The sequence below is a fragment of the Tenrec ecaudatus genome, chromosome 1 (genome assembly GCF_050624435.1).
Source record: "Tenrec ecaudatus isolate mTenEca1 chromosome 1, mTenEca1.hap1, whole genome shotgun sequence".
In the NCBI taxonomy this organism is placed as follows: domain Eukaryota; kingdom Metazoa; phylum Chordata; class Mammalia; order Afrosoricida; family Tenrecidae; genus Tenrec; species Tenrec ecaudatus.
Genome location: NC_134530.1, coordinates 148142870 through 148166455, shown reverse-complemented (window position 1 = coordinate 148166455; position 23586 = coordinate 148142870). Strand labels below are relative to the sequence as shown.

The 23586-nt window shown below is 42.8% G+C and overlaps 1 protein-coding gene across 4 annotated transcripts in view; it reads right to left on the bottom strand.

Moving 5' to 3' along the window:
- Positions 1 to 23586, bottom strand: part of LRIG2 (leucine rich repeats and immunoglobulin like domains 2) — a 46936-nt gene that overhangs the window by 7194 nt on the left and 16156 nt on the right. For 2 of the 4 annotated variants that reach the window (XM_075559515.1, XM_075559524.1), the window contains exons 2-17: positions 21108 to 21173; positions 19932 to 20006; positions 19639 to 19773; positions 18946 to 19089; positions 18686 to 18829; positions 17707 to 17850; positions 17352 to 17495; positions 13996 to 14076; positions 13211 to 13282; positions 13003 to 13071; positions 7870 to 8033; positions 5816 to 6136; positions 4615 to 4896; positions 3055 to 3504; positions 2304 to 2453; positions 339 to 629 (exon numbers count right to left, since the gene is read on the bottom strand). In XM_075559515.1, coding sequence (XP_075415630.1) covers positions 339 to 629; positions 2304 to 2453; positions 3055 to 3504; positions 4615 to 4896; positions 5816 to 6136; positions 7870 to 8033; positions 13003 to 13071; positions 13211 to 13282; positions 13996 to 14076; positions 17352 to 17495; positions 17707 to 17850; positions 18686 to 18829; positions 18946 to 19089; positions 19639 to 19773; positions 19932 to 20006; positions 21108 to 21173 — 2732 coding nt within the window. The remainder of the gene's footprint in view (positions 1 to 338; positions 630 to 2303; positions 2454 to 3054; positions 3505 to 4614; positions 4897 to 5815; positions 6137 to 7869; positions 8034 to 13002; positions 13072 to 13210; positions 13283 to 13995; positions 14077 to 17351; positions 17496 to 17706; positions 17851 to 18685; positions 18830 to 18945; positions 19090 to 19638; positions 19774 to 19931; positions 20007 to 21107; positions 21174 to 23586) is intronic. The other 2 variants (XM_075559518.1, XM_075559525.1) reach the window with 2 other exon arrangements.

The window sequence follows — 23586 nt, the reverse complement described above, 5'->3', positions numbered from 1 at the left end:
TGACATTGCAAACCTTCATTATTTAAATTTAGATGGGAAAAAAATCGCTAACGTCTACATAAAACTTCTTTTAAAGCTTTCTTTGTGCGGGCTCTGAAGTTTCAGGACTGTGATCCCATTGCCTCCTGCCCCCCTTGGGGCTCCCCGCCCTCCTCTAAGGCAGTTTTGACCCTATACATGAAGACTCCTTAGTAAGTCTATTATCTAAGAAGGCTTGAGAGCTCTATTTAATACTTGTCTTGCTTCTTGCCACATCGGAAAGCTGCCCATATCACGGAGAAAGCCAATGGGGTAAAGACAGCACAAGCAGAACCAGAACCAGAAGCCCTGCCCCTTACCACTGCCCAGCTGTGTGGAGGGCAGGATCACCTCGCCTATCCTCTCGTGGTTGGTGGGAAAGGCAGCCCGCTCTCTGTCTGCCGGTGCTCTCAGGCTCTCCAGGGTCGAGGTGTCTTGCGGAGGATGTGCCAAGTAGGTCTCTTTGGGCATCTGGACCACGAGGCCAGACAATGTCTGATCCAGAACCTCCTCCTCAGCGATATAAGCGTACGGGCAGTATTCCCGGGTCCTGGAGTAGATGTTGGCGTTGTCATAACAATCTGAGCAGATCACCCGGGAGCCAGTGCCACCTAATGACAAGGGGAGAAAGAACCCCAACATTGCTCCCTTGAGGAATTAGCTTTGTGGTGGAGTCTCTTCAACAGAGCTATCATCACCCCCACCCCCAACACGCGTTCTCTATAAGCCTGGTGAAGTTTCAAGACCATTCGAGGTATTGCAATCCTGCCAATCCCCACGGCACCTCTGAGGCAGGTACTATGATCCCCGTGTTCAAAATGGGCACCTACGGTGCAGGAAAGTACCTTGCTCAAACTCAGAGCTCCGGGGTGGGGACCCAGACACTGGCTCCCAGGGCCATGCTCTTAGCAAGGGCATTAAACCACCTCTGCGTGTCTGGACAAGGCCATGTTCAAATCAAGGGCACCAGGAGGAGGCTCAGCCCACATGTCTGGCTTGTGCAAACTAAAGCAGAGAACAAGGGGTTGTGACAACGTCACTTCACCAAGGCCCAAATAACTGCCACAGGACAGGAGGTAAAGCAGCCCTCGTCACTGAGGCCCAGTGGGTCTGACAGACAAGAGCCCTGCCTGACAAATGGGTTTGCCAGAAGCACAGGTTAATCTCCCCGGACTTCTATGTGCTCTGAAAGTTGTAGAGACTTGTAATTCTTATTTTATTTTAAAAAAATCATTTTATTGGGGGCTCTTACAGCTCTTTTAACAATCCGGACATCCACTGTATCAAGCACATTTGTACATATGTTGCCATCACCCTTTTCAAAACATTTTCTTTCTACTTGAGCCCTTGGCATCAGCTCTTTTCCTCCCTCCCCCACCCTCCCACTCTCATGAACCCTTGATAAATTATAAATTATTATTATTTTCATATCTTACACCATCCGCCATCTCCCTTCACCCATGTTTCTGCTGTTCATCACCGCAGGTGGGGGGGGGAGGTTAATACGTCGATCATTGCTATCAATTCCCCCATTCTCCCATAATTCTTCTTTTAAAAGTTAGAACTTCCCAACCTAAAAAATCTCTAAAGAAATGGAACAAACCTTTCACAGGTATGGTACTTGAAATACCATACACATATCTATTGAATGTATTTTTAAAAATCTTGGGTAAAGTGCTTTATTAAGTATTATTTACTTATTTTTGAAATGAAACAAAACCTCAGATCTCAAGTTGGTTATCTGCGGTCACAAAGCTGAGAAAAAGGAAGGCAGGCTTCGCTTCAATTCCTCTACCCTTCGCCCTTCACTGGCGGCCTGAGAGTGTGGGCACTGCGGAAGGGAGAGAGGGCTGGGGCTCAGGCTCATTGAGCAGGGATGCACTCTCCGCCACTCGGATGGGTACTGATGGCTCAGGATACACTAGACCCTCAGTACCCTCCAAATTTAGGCTAGCTGTCAACAGCAGCACAGATCTAAAAGGCTGAGACATGGAGAAGCGTCTGGTGCATCCCTTCCCTATAACGCCACCATGGCTTGGGAGCCTCCCCTTTATACTCCAACCCCTTGGCTAAGGACACTTTGTTTCTTTGTGTCAGGTGACTCTCCGCTCCGTGAAGCCTCAGTTCATTTTCATTCTGTTTTGCACAGAGTCCAATGCTCCCACTGAGTATCTTAACTTCAAATATTACTTCCAGTTAATTGGGGGGGGGTGAATCTAGACACTGAAAAACAAGCTCAATAGGATAGGCTGACAGCATAGCAACACGTAACAAAGGCTTCTTACCGTCAGTGCCTTTGTGTGCGTAGCCGTTGGCCGGAGGCATAAGCTGCTGATGGCTCCCTGCCTCAGAGTTGCTGTAGCCTTCTTGTGGCTCAGACAGTGTTCCTTGGGAAGACAAGTAGCTGGGAATGTCTGCAGGTAGATTAAGCTCCTCTGTAAAAGAAACATTTGTAATTCTCCCCAAAAGTTAGGCAAGAGGCTGTTGTGCAAGCAGGGTCCCCTTTGATAATGCTGGCCGGGAACCTGCTGTCTAGCAAGGGCCTTGACAGCTCGCAGCACTCCCCTGCAACGCTCACTCCAATTCTCCTACCAGTTTCCCTTCTAAAACCACTGCCAAGAGAAATAAAGCCTACAGGCTGGAATCGTATCCCTAGTCACGTTCCCATGATCTACCTGGCTGGGCCTCTCATCTCCTGGGATTACAAGGTGGGGGTGTCAAAGACTGATCTCAGACAGGGAAGCTCCACTCTTTCCTGTGGGGTAGTAATCATGGGAGTGAGCTTTATGCATTCAAGCAATCTATGATGTGTTTAGAAGGGCAAGGTTTCCTGGAAGGGTTTACAAATTCTCAAAATTATTCATCAGAGGCTTTATCAAGGCATTCTCCCTCATACCAGGAAAAGTACCAAAGCGCTTCATTTTATAATAAGTTCTCCTTGCATTTTATAATAAATTCTATTTTGCATGTTATAATAAATTCTATGCTGCTAATGTGGCGAAAGGACGGAACAAATGGCATCTGGTTGCCACTCACCTGTGTTTGTGATACTGTAGTCTTCACTTCTCCTTCTCATGTGGTAAATAACAATGACCCAGATCAGAGAGGTGCCCACAACACAGCAGACCACGACGATGATGACAATGCCGATCGTCGTCCAGTCACCAGCTTCATGCCCAATGCTGCTCTGCGCAGAGTCACAGTTGGGGGATGTAATGACATTGAGGTAAATGTGGCCACGTTCCGTGCCAAGGGTATTAGACATAATGCAAGTGTACTTCCCAGCATCATCTAGCCCCGTAGCTACGATGATGAGGAGCTGGTTGGCTGCAGCAAAGAAGTGCCGTTCTGTCACGAGCAGGACCCCATCATCTTTGGTCCAGTTGAGGCGAGGGGCAGGGCTGCCCCCAGCGATGCACTGTAGCACGGCAGTCTCACCGCGGGTCACCGTCTTGTCTTCCAGCGGTCTAATAAACGAGGGTGTCTCTAACAGGAAGATGTTAAAAAATATATATACATCTATCAAGTGATGTAATTTTATTCCCCCCAAAAGCTAATAAGAACCCTTTCATATACTTAGGGGGCTTAGAAATTAAGGTTTTTAAAAAGCAAAAGCTTCAAAACGCTTAATTCTTGTCTCATTAATTCTACCTTGGGAAAACTATCCTAAGCAAAGAATTCAATGATGAAGACACAAAGATGCTTATTATTAAATTAACTTTATAATACATTTATAATTACAATTAATGTAATAAAAACCTTTATAAAAATAAACAGAAAAAAAACTTAATCTAACAGGAAAATGATTAAGTAAACTGCAGTACATTCACATGATGTTTTACGAAGCTCTATTAATGAGCAGCCCTCAGAGCACTTCAAGTGGATAAAAGCAGGTATACTTTATCCACATAGAAATAATTTTTTTAAGTCAAGCTCTTCAACAGTGTTTAAATGACTTGCCCTCCTTTATTACTAGTTTTCTCTATATCTTAAAATTTTTCAATAATAAACTTATGTTTCTGATTATAAAATTAAACAATACAAGCAAGTAAAGGCCTACTACAATCTAGGGAAACAGAGCCCTGAAATGGAGAATGTGCTTTAGATTTGAATTCTGTTAAGTATTGGCTAGCTGGTGGAAATTTTCAGGGAAAAGACATTTTTGTGTGAGCATGGGATTAAGAGGAGCACGCTAGAATGAAAACAGAAAATCTAACCAGAATAACAGGTTGAAATAAAAACAGGGAAACAGGGGGAACCAGTTAAATCACCTCAGATTCTCTGCACAGCAGGAGCCAAGGCTGAGCCTCCACGCAGAGCAGGCAGCACATGTATCGATGGCAGAAAGCGGCCCGAGGGACACGGTAAGAGGATACACGGATACAGGGATTTGCATTTTCAGTTCACGTGACAAAAAGTTCTAATTCTGCCCTCGCATTTCCCTACACTGATAACCTAAGCTGAGAAAGCTGACAAAGATGTAAGAATCACAATCTTCTAACCACATGACATCCTACTCTCACATGCAGACTTTTCTGCCCACGAAGCTGAAGCGTGGATCCCAAAGGACAAGGACCTGTGGCGCAGTGTGCATACCTAACACGGTCAGTGAGGCGTTGGCAGAGAGGCCGCCGGCTATGTTCTGTGCCATGCAGCTATAGACCCCCATGTCTTCTAGTTTCACGTTCGCAATGAAGAAGACATCATCCTCGGGCATGACGTGCATGCGCCTTTCTCGAGCGGCAGGGAAGTCAGTGCCACCGTCTTTCTGCCAGGAAATCTGAGGAGCAGGGTGTCCTTCTGCAGCACATTCGAGTCTGGCCATGGCCCCGGTACGGATAGTGAGATCCATCGGCGTCTTCAGGAAAGAAGGCATCTCTGTGACAAGAGAAGGAGTGTGCATGTGTGGACGTGAGGATGTAGGTAGGAGACTTGCAGGTGAAATACCAACCAATACAGTACTCTGTGAAAAAAGATCTGCTCTCTGAAGCCACAGGGAATGCCGCTTCAAAGGTCAACTCTGCTCGGGACCCAGAGGAGCTGGAGCACAGTGCCACACAGCCACCCCCTTCTCCCCGCCTCATCTGAGCAGGCGGTCTTTCCAGAAGGCCCTCTGCCTTGCCCGGCCTTTCTCAGAGGCCCGAGGGCTGCTGTTCTGCAGCCTGCTGGCCAACAGAGGAGCCAGCCGGTGCAGGGCCATGGTCTCATGCGGGGTGGAAGACCGCAGGGAGACAGCAGTCACGATCCCTGCGCCCAGCAGTGTCCTCCACACTCCCAGCCACTGGAAGGTCCTGTGGACAGGGCCAAGAATCCAGTTCCTACTTTCAGAACAGAATTAAGGCTCGGACAGAAAATGGAGACTCTGAAGAGAATTTTTTCCTAAGTACAAATAGCAGTGAAAGTAGTCCATCTCCCACGGCCTCGGGACTCACCCTCAGAGACTGATGAGGGGCAATTTGGTGGGCAGTCTGGCTAATGCAGTGGTTCTCAGCCTTCCTAATGCCGCGATCCTTTAATACAGTTCCTCCTATTTTCGTTGCTACTTCTTAACTGTCATTTTGCTACCGTTAGGAATCGGCCGACCCCTGTGAAAGGGGTCACGACCCACCAGTTGAGAACCACTAGGTTAATGCAAAGAACCCACCCATTCCGTGCACTTGTCACAACCCTAAGAATCAGAGTCAAATCCCCTCTCCCCACGACGTGTCGATTGTGGCCTGATTTTCTCGATCGTGTCGTTCAGAAACAGACCGTGAACCTCCCTTCCCAGTTTTCTGGAGGAAGCATAACTCCTTACCGTTCACCGTCAGTTTGGCTTTCAGGGAATAATTGGAACCAAAATGATTGGTGGCAATACACTGATATTTTCCTTCGTCTGTGAAGTTCACATTGAAAAGACGTAAGACACTTGTGTATTCCAGAGCTTCTCCAGCTTGCTGCTGGTAACGAACGAAGTTCTCAATGTCCACGTCATACAGGATGTCACTGTCTTTGCGCCACATGGTGGACATCAGGGAATCGCTGCTGCTCACTGCTGTGCAGGTCAGAGTCACGTTTGTGCCTCTCAGGGCAATCGTGTTCTCAGGATGGGTCTTGATCTGGGGCTTCAGAAAATCATCTGAGGAAACAAAGTCCAGCCATGGTCAAATCCACTGTGTACTTTTTTGCTTTAAAAGACTCCATTTACAAACAAATACTATATAATTGTCCAGTCTGTTCACAAGGTGACTGGGACTATGGAGCTAGAGTCCAATTCCCTTCTTGGAAGATGAGGAAAATGAGTCCCTGGGGTAGAGGGGGTCGAGTGACTTGCTCAGAGACAGAAGTCAGTGGCTGGACCTCCATGGAGCCCAGGGTCCTGCCTTCAGGGTCCAGCGCTTTCTACCGCCCTTCCTGGGGGAAACAGGGAAATCCTATACAAGAATTTTGAGATACATTCTAATATTAATTCACTGCATGTTTGGGTATGATACATATATAAACATGCACATAACTATTATTACATTTTGCTTGACAGTATAGAAAGCAGGCATTAAGAACTTGTTTTATTTTCCAAGTAATACTTATCATTACTAAACCAAGTGATTTGGAAGTACTTTGTAATGTGTGAAGCTTTCACCTAAACTAGAGAGAAATTTCCAAGCATGTTAGATGTTCAACTGTCTTATGACGTGCTAATAAAACTACACTCTTTACCTGCAAGTTGATTCCGACTCGCAGCAATCCTGTAGGACAGGGCAGAACTGCCCCTGCGGGTTTCTGAGACTGTCACTCTTTACAGCGGGAGAAAGCGGTCTTCCTCCCAAAGAACTGCAGGTGGTTTTGAACTTCTGACCCTGAGGTTAGCAATCCAACATATAACTACTATACCATCAGGGTATGTCACTGACTGATTCACAGAAGGGATAGGTGAATCCTTACCAAACAATGACACTGGCTAACATTTCACTGTGCCACAAAAGTCATGACTGGAAAGAGGGTAGTGGGGGAGATACAGTATGCTCATATTTAGAGGTAAGCCAAGTCAGAAAGGAACTCACAGCCATGCACACCATACTCAGGCTTTATTAGATTATGTTTTCATCTTTAAAATGTACAACAACCGCTTAACAAGTATGCACCGCTACGTGGACCGTGGAAGCTGAGCTGACAACCGACAGGCACCCGAGTGACGGAGCTACTAGAGAACACACACAATGTGCTACAAATGTCAGCTAGGAATTCGGTATTCCACTTAAAGGAAATTTAAATGTACAGGAAACTGGTGCTATCTTTTTGGAAAACGTCTGGCAGCGTTTTTCAAGAGCTATTAAAAATATTCACATTAAAAAAAATCCAATCTTTTTTTATTCAGGAATCTTTCAAAGCAAACAAACAATCCAAATTCACTCCCAGAGAGTCAATTCTGATTCATGGTAACCCTAGAGAACAGAGTAGAACTGTCCCCGTGGGTTTCAGAGACTCTTTACAAGGGTAGAAAACCTTATACACGCTTTCTCTCGTGGACTGGCTGATGGTTTCAAACTGCTGGCCTTGCAGGAACAGCCTAATTCATAACTCACTATGCCACCAAGGCTCCTTTCAGGAATGTTACTACTCTATATCCAGTCTCAGGCTCACAATCCCCTACAAGAAACGACTCACGTGCATACAGATGCTGTTATTCCGCCATATGAAATTAAAGCCTGCTAACTACTGTATAAAAATGCTAACGCTCATGTGCTGATACATAGCTGGAGAAGATGACAGAAATGGACACAGATGTGCTGGGGAGCAAGTATTCTATTTCATTTTTGTAGATTCTGCTACTGTTACACGTCCTGTATGAACTTTGTAAACAAAGATACCAACCACAGACAAAATCTTTCAGATCCACATGCAGGATGCTTTGCCCCGCTAGCCATTCAGGGTGTGCACAGCTCACAGTCAGAGAGTGCTGGAAGTTGCTGTCCACCAGCCAGCCAAGTAGCCACTTCAAATGGCAGTCACAGAGCAAACTGCTTGTGTTCAGAATCCTGCAGAACAAGAGGAAAAGAAGTGACTCTGGGTTTACATTTCATTCCAATGGTTGTCGGCATTCCAGTACACCTGCATACTGTGCTTGCCAAAACCATTCAAGCTGGGGCTGAAATTCAGGATCGGTTTCCATTCTTCAGACACTGGTGTGATAAAAAGGCACTAGAAGCGAGGGGGCAAGGGAAAGGCACCGTTTTGGATTAAAAGCCACTCTAGTCAGTGGCAGGCCCCTAGGCTGGGGGCAGAGCGAGGCAGACAAGGAGGGCACTGGTCGCCACAGGGAGCATTGGACTCGGGTTGCATGTCAGAGACTACTCTGTTACCAAGGTTAATCTCCTTGGGTGTGATATTGGTGTTGAAGCTATAAAGGAAAACAGCCCCTTCTTAATAAAAACAGCTTCGAATGTCTAGTAATAACGCGTCGTGCTGTCTGCAACTCACCTTCAGATGGCTCAGCAAGAAATAGGAAGCACTTATATTTACACAAGAGAGGGTTAGAAAGCTCATGAAAACAAGGGTTTTCCCAGGAACGTTTCAAAGCTCCCTTGTATGTCTAGCGAGAGAAGCGGAGGGAAGGACGGAGGGATGAATGGGAGGTGGAAACTAGGTAGCACAGTCAGCAAAGTGTTAACCATTGGTAAATCTACAGAAAGAATATATGGATGTTAACTGTACCTTTACACACAAGGTCGGGGGGAGGGGACCGACATACATGTATCAAAGGGTTGAGATCACTATTGTGAAGAAGATCCAATTATTTTCTGATTGTTTCATCAAGACTCTGGCACACACATGGCTACTGAAATTAAGAAGCAGCGGAAAGCACTGGGGTCTGGCAGAGGCCTGTGAAGATATTGAGAAAATGGTGCATGCTTGTCATATTTCACAAACTGCTCCTCCATCCACTTGCAAACAGGAGAGCAAGTGACCTACAGAGTATTATGGTTTGCTCCGTAGACATCACCAAAATCTGCATCGAGTTTAAAGTTTGGTGTAAAGCATGAGTTGGCTTCGATGTATTCTTCAATAGTCTTTAGGGGTGCCTCAAAAGCCAGGTTTAAAGAAACTTAAATTCAAAATGCCAGAAGTTGCCTTTTACATTTAACAATTCTGGTTACAGGGGAATCCATGGCGGATGATCCCTTCAGGACCAGGGGTGTGAGTGGCGATACTGGAAGGGTGGAGGGAGAGTGGGGTGGAAAGGGGGAACCGATTACAAGCATCTACATAGAACCTCCTCCCTGGGAGACGGACATTAGAAAAGTAGATGAAGGGAGACATGGGACAGGGCAAGATATCCCAAGGTAATCATTTATAAATTATCAAGGGTTCATGAGGGAGAGAGGAGCGGGGAGGGAGGGGAAAAATGAGCTGATGCCAGGGGCTTAGGTGGAGAGCAAATGTTTTGAGAATGATGAGGGCAATGAATGTACCAATGTACTTTACACAACTGATGTATGTATGGATTGTGATAAGAGTGGTATGAGCCCCTAATAAAATGACATTAAAAAAAAAGAAAAACTTCTAGCTACTTTTCCTCACTGATAAAGCAATATCGAGGACCCTACTTTATACCAGGGGCTGGTTGAGGCTACGGAGATACAGCCATCAAGGAGCTTACCTATTAAGTGCCATGCAAGAAATAAGTAGGCATAAAAGAGTGCCAGAAAGCAGCAAGCACGTTGAAGAAAAACAATGCTGGCAAAGGCAGCTGCTAGTTGAGACAAAGTGGTCACGGTAAGTCTCTCTCAAGAAATCAAGAGAGCAAATCAGGTGAAGGCCCTGAGGTAAGCGTGCCCAGGCGGAGGTATCTCAGCAGTCAGGCCCAGGGCAGACAGGCAGTGTGCTAAAGGTAAAGCAAGGGGGTCAGCGAGGCAAACCGTTCCGGGAGCGAGGAGACACAGGGCAGCAATGAGGCTAGGGAGCAACGGGCCATGCAGGCACCTGATAAACTAGAGAGAAAGAACCCAGTGTCATGTTTCCCCCAGGGTACTGGGAAGTGAATGCAAGGTAATGATCAGAGGCATGGCATGGTCTGCTTAGTGCCTCCTCAGAGAAAAGCTAGTCAGAGAAGAGTCCTTGATTCATGGCCTAACTTAACTACTCAGGCAAGACACTCATGTGTCCAAAATCCGTTTCCACTTCTGAATACAGAATTAGAGAATGCCTGCCTCAACACAGGGGTGAAAAGAAGTTTAAATAAAATGTTTAGCACAGGGCCTGATCATATGCAACACTAAATTCATGTTAATCCCTCCACATGTATTTCTTGGTGTCTCTCCAGCCTTCACACACTACCCAACATTACATACGTGTCTTATAGAATATCCTTCAACCAATGTATGACTACATACCAAAATATTAATAGTGGTGATCTCCTGAGTCATTGGCATTTGAGGGCTCCCCACATTTATACCTGCTTTTAACTGTTCTTTCTTGTATTTCTACCATGATTGTATAATTTTCTATGTAAAATATTTTAAAATTATACATAACTCTACCACCACCACTACCCAATATTTATTCAAAGTACTATGAGGGATTACCAAGAAGTATAAAGAGAGGTTTTAATAAATATTGGCCTAAATATTACAAAGATCACTTAGATTTAAAATATAACCAAAAGCAACCAAAAGTTTTTAATAAATGTTTCACTAGAGTGCCTGTGTTGAGAGTTGATTACTAAATTATTCTCTGAAACATGAACTATAGTTATTTGCTTTCACCTACTTGCTCGGTGCTACTTTGATACTGAGTTCTTCTAGCAATGGTTAGAACGCATTCCTATTCTTGCTGGCCCTGGGGTGATCACTGGCACCAAGAAGTAATGCTGACTTCCAGTAACTGTGTCCTTAGACGATTAAGTAAGCCTAGCACAAGTAACACAAAGTTTTCCAACAGACCAAAACGAAGCCACTTTTAAAATCTGGCAGAAAATAAACTAATGATTTGCATAATGTCGTTCTTCTCGTTACTACTATTAGTCATTCAGCTTTTACTAAGAGCCAGCACTTGCTGATGCTCGCGTTCTCAAAACCCTCCAAGGTTTCCCGATGTGCTTAGGGAGAAGCGCCTCGCTCCTCGAGGCCTGTGAAGCGCTCCATCCCACCTGACAGCTCCTGCTTACCTCTGGCCTCTGCGCCTGCCCTTCCCCCTCGCTCCTGGGTAACCATCCCTGGACTTTCCTGGTTCTTAAGCACAAACAAGCTCCTGCCCCAGGAGCCTTTCATTTGCTCTCCTCTACCTGGAAGGCCCCTCGCTCATTTGTAGTCACTATATCCCGACCTGTATGCGAAAGTGACAGCAACCCGTCACTTTCCAAACCTCTGACCCAGAAAGCCTACTGTCCGACAGGCCAGTACATTATCTACTGACTCATTCCCTATCTTCCTGACGACACTTGACTGTAGCACACTTTGAGGAGAGAGCTGGTCTTCTTCACTGCGATAGAAGGTGTTTACAGCATCTACAATGTGCTTTACATGACAGCCAATACCTAAATTATCTCATTTTATCTTCACATCACCTTGTGTTATTCTCCATTTGAGAAGGGAAACTGAGTCTCAGCTTTAAAAACCCATCCAAAGCCACACAATTGTATGGAATGAAGCAAGACTTTGAATCCAGGCAGTTTGAACTTAAGCTTTTCCAGTGTCTCCCATACTATGTGTGATAAAGGCCCAATTAAAAAATGTTCCATATTGCTGCAAACCAATACAACTATTCAATAATTTTTGAACATTTTAATAGCTTAACTAAGAGACTAATGACATCATCTCTAACCATTATACTAGATGTACCTGGTCATCTCAGAAATGAAAGAATACAATCAGATATCTGGATTCTAACCTACCAAGAGTGAGGTTTGTGAAACCTATGTTTCTAACAGTTCAAGAAAGACAGGAGGGAAAATAAAAGAACAGTAGGATAGGGGAAATAATTAGATCTGGCCTTGCGTATCTGGCTACAGAAAACAACCTGAGAATTTAAGGCGCTCCTTTGTCTTTCTGTCTAGTAGGGGCTACCCTGGTCTCACAGTGGCTGAACTAACTGCAGGAAGGGAGGGGGCCTGATGCAGTAAGTCATATATATTCATTGGGTCAATCATAATTATGCATTGACATGCTATTCATGCATATTCACTGAGTTCCAGTGACTAGGGATTCTGGACCTAGGAGCTCTTTTGAGGGCTTTCCAGGATGAATGAAAACACCCATTCCCTGAAGAGGCAGCAGCGCATCCCTGGAAATAATAGAGGCCCCATGCTAAGAACGCTCCCAGAGCTTGCTTGATGGAGCTCCTAGCTCATATCCTCTCTGGTTACAATAAATGTGTAACTATAAGCGCAGGTCACAGTCTCCATGAGTTTCCTGAGCTATTACAGGGAATTAATTAACCAACCCACAGGGGCAGGGAGCAAGCAGGGCTGACAGTGCAGGTGCATTAGCACAGACCCAGCCATGGATGGCTGGATGATATGGAAAGACTGAACAGGTAGTAGATGAAAAAGAACAGTCCTTCTCACTTACAGCCCGGTCCCAAAGGGCTCAAAGGTGACAAAAGCGGCTGTTGACAAGGTATGGCAATATGGGAAGGTGGGTTCTGGATCCATTTCTGGCTGGGAATTGGATTCCTGCCAAGTCTTGCCATCCAGTTAGTGACAGGGCTGGGGTTTCACTTTTCGAGTGCAGCTGGTAGTGACGGCCTGTCACAAGGTAGACACAGGGTACACAGAAGCACTGCCAAGGCACACAGGCAAATGCGAGGTCCTAGAATCACCCTCTGGGCTTTTCAAATGTTGGGTTACTTTTGAACTTCAGCCAGCCACAAACGGTGTTCACGCTTTCTGGTCACTGGCCTGAACTGCCTATTGTTCAGAGCAGTGGGTCAGGCTTATCACTCTTTAAGCACAACAAGCATGGATAATGATTTAATTGGCAGAAGAAGGAAAAAAGACAAGTTACTTACAGTTCTTTCAAGTGAGTCTGAGAAAAAGCATTCTCTTGGATAGACATTATAGCATTGTTGTTTAAATCTCTGAAAGGAAGAAAAATGAAACATTGCCAGTAACCATTTCTACAATTAAGTTCTATGAACACTTTAAAGTGGTCACAAAACCCTCTGCTAATAACAAAGATTATTTATACAGGGAGCAAAATGTATGCAAAATACTTACAGATGTTCCAGGGATCCCAGACCAATGAATGCTTTCTTTGTAATTGACTTAATCTGGTTTCCCTGTAGGATTCTGAAACACAAACAAGCCTTTCTACTAAAGCTCTACAGTACACGAAATCAAATTCATTACATTAAGCATTTACCTGAAAAAGGTGAAAATAATCTTAGCATGCATTTTAAGAACGTTACAAACCCTTATTATTAACCAACACCAAGCATAAAGTGAAGGTTCCTAATAAGATGCTGGGGGCACCATGAGGGGCCTCAGAGCAAGCAATCACTGGGGCTGCGGAGAAACTAGAGTTCTCATCTGGCCAACTGAGTGACCTCGCCCAGGTTCTCCCTGCTTAGCAAACGATCACAGGGCCGAAGGAAATCAAGAACCCCTGTGAACCCCTGGAGAAATTCTTCTCAAGGGTGATCTAAAATCTTATTTGAATGAACCCTCTCCTGCGAGACAAATTACCCATAAAGCTCACCTAATTAGATTAACAGGTCAACTCTAGCTCCTCAGTGCCCTTATTTTACTTGGTAGATGTTCTAGTCTATAAATAACTTCGGAATTTTCCATCAATGGAAAGACATGCCCCTGCAAACACCACTCCCCCCAAAGCCCAACTTAATCAACAACAAAGTTTCTTCCTTTAAGTAAGGGGTCAGAAGGCTCAGACGTTTGGGTTACACCTAACAGACATAATCTAATCATATTTACTACTGATCTAAGAAACACCGCTTTACACACACACACACACACACACACACACACACACACACAATACATACAATGTAGTGAGGCTCGTGAGTCCAGCAAAAGCTTCACTAGCATCTTCGATGGCCCATGAAATTTCATTGTTTCGTAAGTCTCTGTAAACATGTTGGGGAAGAAAAGATGTCAGTCACCAAGGCCTACGCACCCTCCTCCAGGCCCGGCTATGTCAAAGTCCAAATGCTCAGCGGTCCTTCTAAGTTGTGTTACTCATCAAACATCTACTTAGGATGGAGACCTAATTCTGATTTTTAAGGATTATCTGGCCTCGTAAAAGAGAAGCATCTAAGAACCGATTCTCATAAGCAAAGAGATTGCAGAACTAAGCTTGCCTTGGTAAATGAATTAAGCACCTGCTAAGGTGTAGGGTCACTGTAAGTCAAAACTGATTCATCAGCAGTCGCTTTGGTTGTGTTGTTGTGGTTGTTTTCTGTTTGGGCGAAGACTATTGATCTTCGCTAACAGCTCTGAATTGTGCTAGTATATCTAACATTTACACGTAGGGTTCTACAGGAGGCAGGAGATTTCAAGATGCAGCTTACAAATCTGATTTCACAATAAAGGGATTTTGGGAGAACCAAAGCCATCCCCTGGGGTTCTTAAAACAGCTGACAAAAGGTACTATCAATACAGAACTTCACAGCTCCAAGGCAATTAAGCATGCCCCCTGGGTCACAAGAACGATACATTCATGTGCTAAAGCCGACTACAGTGTCCTTTAAACGGCCAAGTATGGATCTTTTCTTTTCGAATAAGTGCTCCATCCTCGGAGATAAGGTAGTTGGACTATACCACGTGCTGACTTTTAGTTGTTTCCTTCTGCCTTCGCATAAGAAAATAAAGCACAAGCTCCTGGGTTTATAATGCACTACTTTAAATTTGCATATAAAGGTAGGCGAAGTATGTGATTAACAATAAGGAAACAGAAAAGCATTCTTCTTAGCTGCCTCTAACGGAAGTGGAAAAGTACAGTTTTACTTTAAAAGGAGTAAACATTGACACTAGTGGCTCATCTCTTTAGGACTCATCCCTCCACCACACAGAGCAGAAAGAGAATTCATGTCCCAAGCTGAGTAAGAGATTTACCCACTGTTCTGACAAGAACATTGGCCTGAAGCCAGAATTTCTAAGATCTGATGTTAATACTGCCTTAACTCTTGCTGTTGGCATTACGTGTTTGCTTACTTGTATAGTTAATTTTCTAAGTTTAATACCAAATAATATGCAACTACGGAAAGAACCTAGCTAGGTTCATTACTAGCCACGGGCCCGTTTGCTAGTCTCAGAGTTGCCAACAATTTCCCAGGGTGCAGCAATTTACTTTCAACTCTGGTAATGTAGAAAATAATTTTTAATTTTTCATGGTCAAATCTAAAGAAAGATTACCCAGCAAAGTTAAAAAGAAAAAAATCAAACACATACTCGTGCATGTATGTACACTGTCACAAAACTATCACAAAGTTTGAAGCCTGCTTCTTTTCTGAGAAACCCCATTTCTCAGCTCTGAGTCTAAGCACCATAAAGTTCCCAATTCAGGGTCCTTAGGAGTCTGTAAATTCTCTTTGTTCTCTTATTATGGCCCATGTTTGAGACTTACATTTCATTAAAATACAAGGGGTTTCAAAAAGGTCATTAAAAACTTCCATTATATTTTAATTCCCACGAGGAGCCTTTGAAGCACCCTCATATTTCTTCATTCGATTAAATTATATCCCATGTATCAGTGTAGAACATTCAGCATTTAGTTAGAGTGGTATTCAGCAAACATCGAATTCCATGTCCTTCCTTTATTTAACCAAAAAAAGCAACACAACGCAACAAGCAACGAAGAAAATGACATCTCGCTCACTTTGCTCACCTGGTGGGGTTGTATCAACACCCCTCGGTTCTAATCCTGGCTTACCCAGTTACAACAAGCAAGGGGACCTTGCTCATTTTAATCTCTGGAAACCCCTGCCTCCTAATAGGGAAAAGAGTGATAAAGTTCTAATACCAGTCTCTGAAAGCACTATGAAATAATTAAAAAACATGAGTTTCCCTCTGTCCAAAGTCATACAGAAAGCTGTAACAGTGAACAGGTGGCCTGCCAGAGCTGCTCCCTACACACCCTATATCCTTCTGAATGAAACTCGCTGTGGCACACGGTCAAGGTCAGAGGAACAAGGAAATGACTACATGCTCGACACCAGCAACTGTGTTACATCCCACAGCTGTTCAGTTGATGATTTCAACATTGCAGCACGCCATCATGGGCTCTGGGTCATGCACACAGGTAAGCTTGCCTGTTAACCAACACGTTGGCTGTTTGAGTCCACACAGAAACACTTCAAAAGACAGATCCGGCAATCTACTTCGGAAAAAAACCAGTCACTGAAAATGCAGTGGAGTACAGGTCTACCCTGACACCCATGGGCTTGCTATGTGCTGAAGTCACAAATGGTCCCATAGGTTAGAGAGAAGCAAGATTTATTTATAGGGAAAGAGATAGATAATTAATATGATAATGTTCCAAGGTATAAGACAGCATATCCACAAAATACTAAACATATATAAATTTGCAGATTGATCATTTAAATTACCATATATACTCGTGTATAAGCCGAGTTTTTCAGCTCATACACAGGTCAGTAGCGTGAATGGATGTCATCTGGTCAAGCCCGACTAACAAAAGGAGGAAATCTCATCAAGCCTGACATAGAGTTAATAGCAAAGTGGGTTCGAGATGCATGGGAAGACATTCCAGAAGACATGGTGCGATGTGCCTTCCAGAAATGTAGTATTAGTAATGCTATGGATGGCAGTGAAGACTGCGCTTTGTATGAAAATGACAGCAGTGATGGTGATGACGGCGATCTCAGTGAGGACAGCATCTATGATGACCTCACACCAGCTGAAGCTCTGCATTGGGATACGGATGATGATGAAGAATCCAGTTTTGAAGGATTTTAACTCTTTACATTTTAGCTTGGTTGCTGATTGAGTTCAGGGAATAGTACTCTTAAGGTATCATTGTTGATACCTTATTGTTTTTGTTGAACCTATTTTCCACTTACTGTGCTGGTTTACTAATGCTAAATGACTTGTCCTTTTATTTATGCTTTTTATTTAAAATAAATATTTAAATACATTACCCCACTGATGTCTCAATTTTCAGTAATTTTATTTTCATTTGTTTTGATTATTGAAACTCACCAATAGCTTCTGCATTTTCCACCCTAGGCTTATACTCGAGTCAATCAGTTTTTCTGGTTTCCCAGGTAATAATTAGGTACCTCAGCTTATACTCGGGTCGGCTTATATTCGAGTATATACGGTAATTTATTAGTTTTAAACGATTAGCAGCAGCAAAGAAGGGTATTAGGAATGTACTTACAATGTCTGAAGATTAGAAAGAAACCTAAATACACCATCAGCAATGTGAGTGACCCTGTTGTCCCCTAAATTCAACGTCTCCAGTAAATTCAGACCCACAAATGCAGATTCATCCAGGCGAGTCAACTGGTTATAGGACAGATCACTGAAAATGGAAAACATGGAAAAGAGGAAAAACATTGTATATTGATTCAACTTTCAAATTCTTAGTCCATTTATGGGGCAAATTCAGAGCTTTCAACAAACCTCTAGTTAACCAGGGATAGCATTTAACTTTCATTACTGGTCACAGGAATGAATTAATTCCAACCTTTTCTAGTCCCACGGCCTCCACTAAAATTCGACCCGACACTTACAGTTCAGACAGTCTTTGGCAGAACTCCCATGCATCTGAGCTGATTCTTTCAATAGCATTCTGGCTCAGGTGGAGGTGCTGCAACATTCGCAAGCCATACAACCACCCTTTGTTCACGTCTGTAAGGTTGTTGTGCTCCAGTTCTCTGCAGAATTACAGAGAGTCAAAAGTATATTTCAAAACAAGGCACGTCAATGAAAGTGCAGTCCTTAAATCTCCATTATGTCTTGCATGGAGAAGCAAGCAGCTTTGTTCAACCTAAGTGAGCTGACAAATCCTATCCCATAACTATTTACACATTGCTTAAAGTTTAGTTTAGTTGAGGCTGGCAGGTGGCAAACCCATCTAAAGTATCAGATCTGCAGAGTCAACATGCTAAAATATACAGCATACCTGGTCTGGGATAAACCCCAAGCACTGCAATCAGCCAAAGCATTAAAGGGATGCAAGCATTTTAGAAAAGATGTCGTAAAAATGGCAGAATACTTTGCTAACCCTTTCAAAGACCAAATTATTTTCTGCTTTTAAGTTTTGTTGAAACCCTGCATGTTCAGTAACTGATGGCATTTCAAATCAAATGAAACATATATATATATATATGTATATTTGAGATAATATGGATGTTGGTACAATTAGTGGGACACGTCTGTCCTAAGGGATCTCTGGGGGCGGAGTTGGTGGGATGAGGCACTCAGATTCACATAGCTATATAGGCCCCCAGAAGATGGCAGCACATACCAAAAGGTGGGCTCAACTTCCCACTGAACCACAGAGTTGGAAAATGTAGGAATATATGTCCCATGGGTCACACAAGTTAGTGTGAGTTAAAAGGTTTTTTGCGTGATTTCACCTCAGAAGATGAAGAATGAACTAATGTACCTTCGTGTAAGTAAAGTAATAAGTACATGAGTTGTTTGGAACTGGAATGTATCGGACTGATTCCTTTCCTAACAATGCCCACCTCTAGTTCCAGTACTTACAGCTCTTCCATGTTCTCCAAACCAAAAAAAGCTCCATCCTTAAGCTTGCTAATTCCATTCCGCTGCATTTTCAAAGATCTTAAGGTGTCAAGTCCTTGGAATGTCAGACCTTCCACAACTTTAATTCTATTTCTTTTAAGTTCCCTTTAACAAAAGTAGTTTTACAGTCAGTAGATGGGGTTGCTGACTTGCACAATTACAAAGAAAAGATGCTATAAGAAAACTGATTTTCTTTACATGTTTTCTATTACACTACTCACAGGACTTGAAGGTGAGGCAGCTTGAAGATCTTGGGCGGAATCATGCTAATTCGGTTCCGGTTTAACTTTACCACTAATAAGGAACTTGATAAATTATCGAAGCAGCCAGCCTCCAATGTGGTTATCCTATTATTACTCAAATTCCTAAAATGAGCACAAGGAGGTTTTGTAAGAGAATTTCTACCACTGGAATACTATCCAAAGCCCACAACTGTTTCTGCTCTTCTAGTCACCAATTTATATACAGCCTTACAAACTGACCATTTGGTTTCGTCACCTACAAAATAAGGATGCTTACATGTTTCCACCCAAATGATGTTATGCAGCGTTAGCAAACCGCGAAGCTCATTTGTAGTGCATGTTCTGTAAGTGAGCATATTATTTATGTGGGTACATTATTATGCAAAGATACAGAACTTCATTTAGGTAGCTGTGGAACAGTACGTATTACTATATTTTGTAAAGTATAAAACACATATGCTAATCATCACCCTGAATATCTTTCACTATCTTATGAAAATAATGTACTCTTTGAATTAAATAAGGAAACAAAATCCCAAGAAACTGCCCTTAGGTTTCATATAGATATACATATTAAAATCACAAGAAATGATAGACTTTTATGGGAAGGCATCTCTTAATGACAAATAATGAGGCATTTCAAGTACCTAGTTTCAATTCTGTTCTACTTACAGGTATTTAAGCTGCATGCGAGGGAATGAAGATGTCTTGATTTCTGATACTATATTAGAGCTGAGGTCTAAACTCTCAAGAGCAGGGTAGAGCTGGAGCACTTCTGCATTTATTTCTGAGATTATGTTATGTACTCTAGAAGATAAAGATTATCTGAAATTACTGCCAGCATCCACCCCAAACCAAAACATGTTAAATGTTTGAGAACACTATGTGTACTTTGACTAAGAAAATCAACAACACAGAATGCTATTCTTAATTTTAATAAAACATATCAAATCATATTTACTTACAATGAGAGTAGAGTAATATTAGAAGTTGATTCTCCAAAATATGGCATTTCTGTTAACTCATTGTAATTCATTTTCCTAAGTGGAGAGAACAGGTTTAAAGGTTCAGTGAGGGAAATGCTTACCTCCTGAATTCTGGTTTCTAGCTAAAACATATTTGAAACCAGAATGAGTTAGACCAAGATAAAAATGCATCATACTGAGAAACTAGAGGTTTTAGTGAATTAGAAAAACGCTTAGGTATTTTTAATCTCGGTAAGTACCTTTGAATAGTTCTGTTTAAAACAACTAATTTGGGTTTCCCTTAAAGATGGGACAAATGATAAATATCCAACCTCACTATCTGATCCTAGATTATCTACAGTGTGTTGGTAGAACTCGAACACAATCCCATCTCATCAACCTGGTATCCAATCCCAGAAGCTTCAGAAAGCAAAGGCTTCCAAGAGACCAACCCAACTTACAAAGTCCACAATTAAGCCTTGACCATTTATTTCCAGGCTTTCCTGGGTGCCTAGTCTTCCAGCTAATAAATGTATCACATGTGTATTCAGTCCACGGTCAATGGGAGGCGCTGGGGATGTGGGGACCATGACAGTAACTTTGTCAGCAATTAATTTAAAAGATAACTAAGTCTGGGCATTCTGGAAGTATTTAACATAAAATCAAACAGTCCTGTACAACTTTAATTTTCTGCCCCAGAAAATTCACAATGCAGTAACTGATATTAATAATGCTTTAGAAAATTACTTCCAAATATACATGCTAATATTTTAAAGGGAAAGCTTCAGTTAACGGAAAAACTGAATGATCCCAAATGATACCAATACTACTGTACAGATTTCATATAAACCTACTTTAGACAAGAAGATTTGAAATCAGGTAACATGATAGAAGATGAAACAACGTTTACACAATAGAATGTGTCACTGGTTGAAATTCTGGCCAAAAAAAAGGGCATATTTACTCCTCTGGTCTCAAGAAATATAGCTTACAGCTCAAAACCACCCACCCAGAGGCACACTGCCCAGAGAAGCGGGGAGCGAGCGCAGTGAAAGAGCACCGCTCAGGTTTTTAAACAACGTGTCACTCGATCTTCCTCCAATCTCCTGACTCAGTAGCCTAACGTTCACCCTTCACCCGATCACCTCAGCCTTATATTCAATGACAGTAACTTACACTTCGTGCAATGTCTGCAGTTCCAAGCTGATATTCCAGTTAGTCAACCGATTATGGCTCAAATCCCTAAGAAAGGAAAACGACATTCTTAGTTTGGTGTTGACACAGACTAAAGGAGAGAAAAGAAACCCAAAGCAGAAAGAAAAGAGGAGTATTAAGGCCCAATCAAACAGGAATTTTAAGTGGCACAGGAAAAAAAAGAAAAACTGTTTCTAAAGGAAGTATAAAATCTTCTCTAGATTCCAAATCATCCCTTATTTTACTTTTTTAGAATTAAGTATGAAATGTACTCACATGGCTCAACAATCAAAAGGTATCTTAAAAAGGAAAGAAACCTCAATGTCATTGAGGCAATGCTGACTCATAAGTCCCCCTGTGGGTTTCTGAGACTGTTGATGAGAGCAGGAAGGAGTCTTGAACTGCCGACCATGCGTATTACAGCAAATGCTCCCTCCTCTCTCCAGCCACTCAAATGCCCTCCCCCAGCAACTGATGAAGAGGAATTGTTTCTGATACAGCCTTCCAGGTATTCACTTCCAGATACCAGCACATTCTTGAGACCGATGATAGACTAATTTGCACATCTTTGCCTCTTGCTTCTTTCTCTTAAAATACATTTCGTAAATCACCCCAGAAAGATGAGTGTTGTTTTCATTCCTTTTAGAGGCTACACATTATTTTACAAGTCAGGGTGATATGCTTCCATGTTTTAGAGTTGGGGCTGATCAGATCCTTGAACGGAATGTAACCTTTCTAAAAAAGACAATCTAGCTTCAGGAGAGAGGAATTCATCTCACCCCAAATTATACTGCTGCTGATGGTGGTGACTAACATTTATTAAGTGCCAGACACCCACTTTACACATATTAACTGGCTACATCCACACAAAAGCCTTACAAGGCAAATACCTTTGCAGTCCTCACTGTCCTGAGAGATGAAATATTGGTCGATCCAAGGTCACTTGACTCATGCGGGGAGCCATACTAAAATCCAAACTTCATCTCACTTCTAGCAGGTCGATTATTAGCTATAGTAGTGATTTCACTGAGATTAGTCAGGAGTCTAAATATTTTAAAAGGCTTTAAAAATTCACCTTGCTGCTTCTTGGCATCTTTACAAGGCTGAGGTGGCATGTAGCCATCTGCACAAAGGGTGTACTGTATGTTACAGTATGGCTGGCAACAGGAACCCACTGGAGATGCCTCGCTGGTCACTTCATTGCACCGTGCCGTCACGGGCACTCGGCAGACGCATGCGGACTCGAACAATCTCTCCATCACAGCAAAACAATTTGCCTGCCCTTCTGTAAAACCTAGCCACTTCCACTTAAAAGCCTTAATTTGCAACATCCCCAAATTATCACTTTTCCCTAACAATTTTTAAGCCTTTATTAGTGCTCTGGCATCAGGTTATCATTAGCTCAAGGACACTCTTGAACAGAAGGATATGTTGTGGAATATGAGACAAAAATATGAACTTTCCCCATATAAAAATCTTACACTCATGGACTTTCATTCAACTTACACTTGCTACTCAACAACCAACCCGGAATCTCACACAAGTGAAAAGCTGTTTATTTCTTATTTTATTTTGTAGGGTGGCAAGTGAAGTAGAAATTAAACTTCCAATTTGAGTTAGATATTCCACATTCTGTCCCAAGTTGCTTGTTCGAGCAAGTGGAGAGCTGCGAGCATCTGTGTGGCAGACCAGTAAACAGTCTAAGCCCACATTTCACTCGGGCTGAAGCTTCATTTTCTTCCCCCTTGCAGATTAAGTGCTTTCATTTTAACCATGATAGCGTCAATTATGCCTTCCCAAATCCTCAATCTCCCAGACACTCTCAATCTTGATAGGACTCTAAAAGGTCACAATAGCTCCTCTCTACATTTCCCCTACAGATGATGACCAGATAATCATTTTTAAAGAAAATCATGATTCAAGAAACTTAATGCAATAAAATTATCCTCAAATTACACAGGGTACAACCCACCTTATATTCTGTATCAGTGAGATCTACCCAATCTCACCACTGCGGGAGGCATTTCTTTGACGAGCCCGTAGGCGTTTCGATGGAACATCAAGGACCCGTGAGGGTTTCTGAGAGAACACTGTCTCCAGTGCGTGTGCTTTGAAATGCCTCAAAGTCAGTACACCATTACAGTGAGGTGTTCCACACTCTTGCAGCAATCTAAAATAATGCCCATGAAGAAGTGAAATACACTCTCAGAGTAGGACTAATATCGGAAGCAACTAGTTATACATCAGCATTGCTGTTTTAAAGTTAGCAAAAGAGCAAGTGCCTAACTAGAATTTTAAGTCTGCCCTACCAACTAGTTCAATCTCACCAGCTAGCCTCTCCAGAGGAGGAATAAGAGGCAGTCGGCTTCTGGAAAAAGTACAGTCTTGGAAACCTCCTGGGGTTCTACTGTCTTATGGGGCTGCTGAATCAGAATTAGGGAGACCTAGTGGCAAAGTGGTT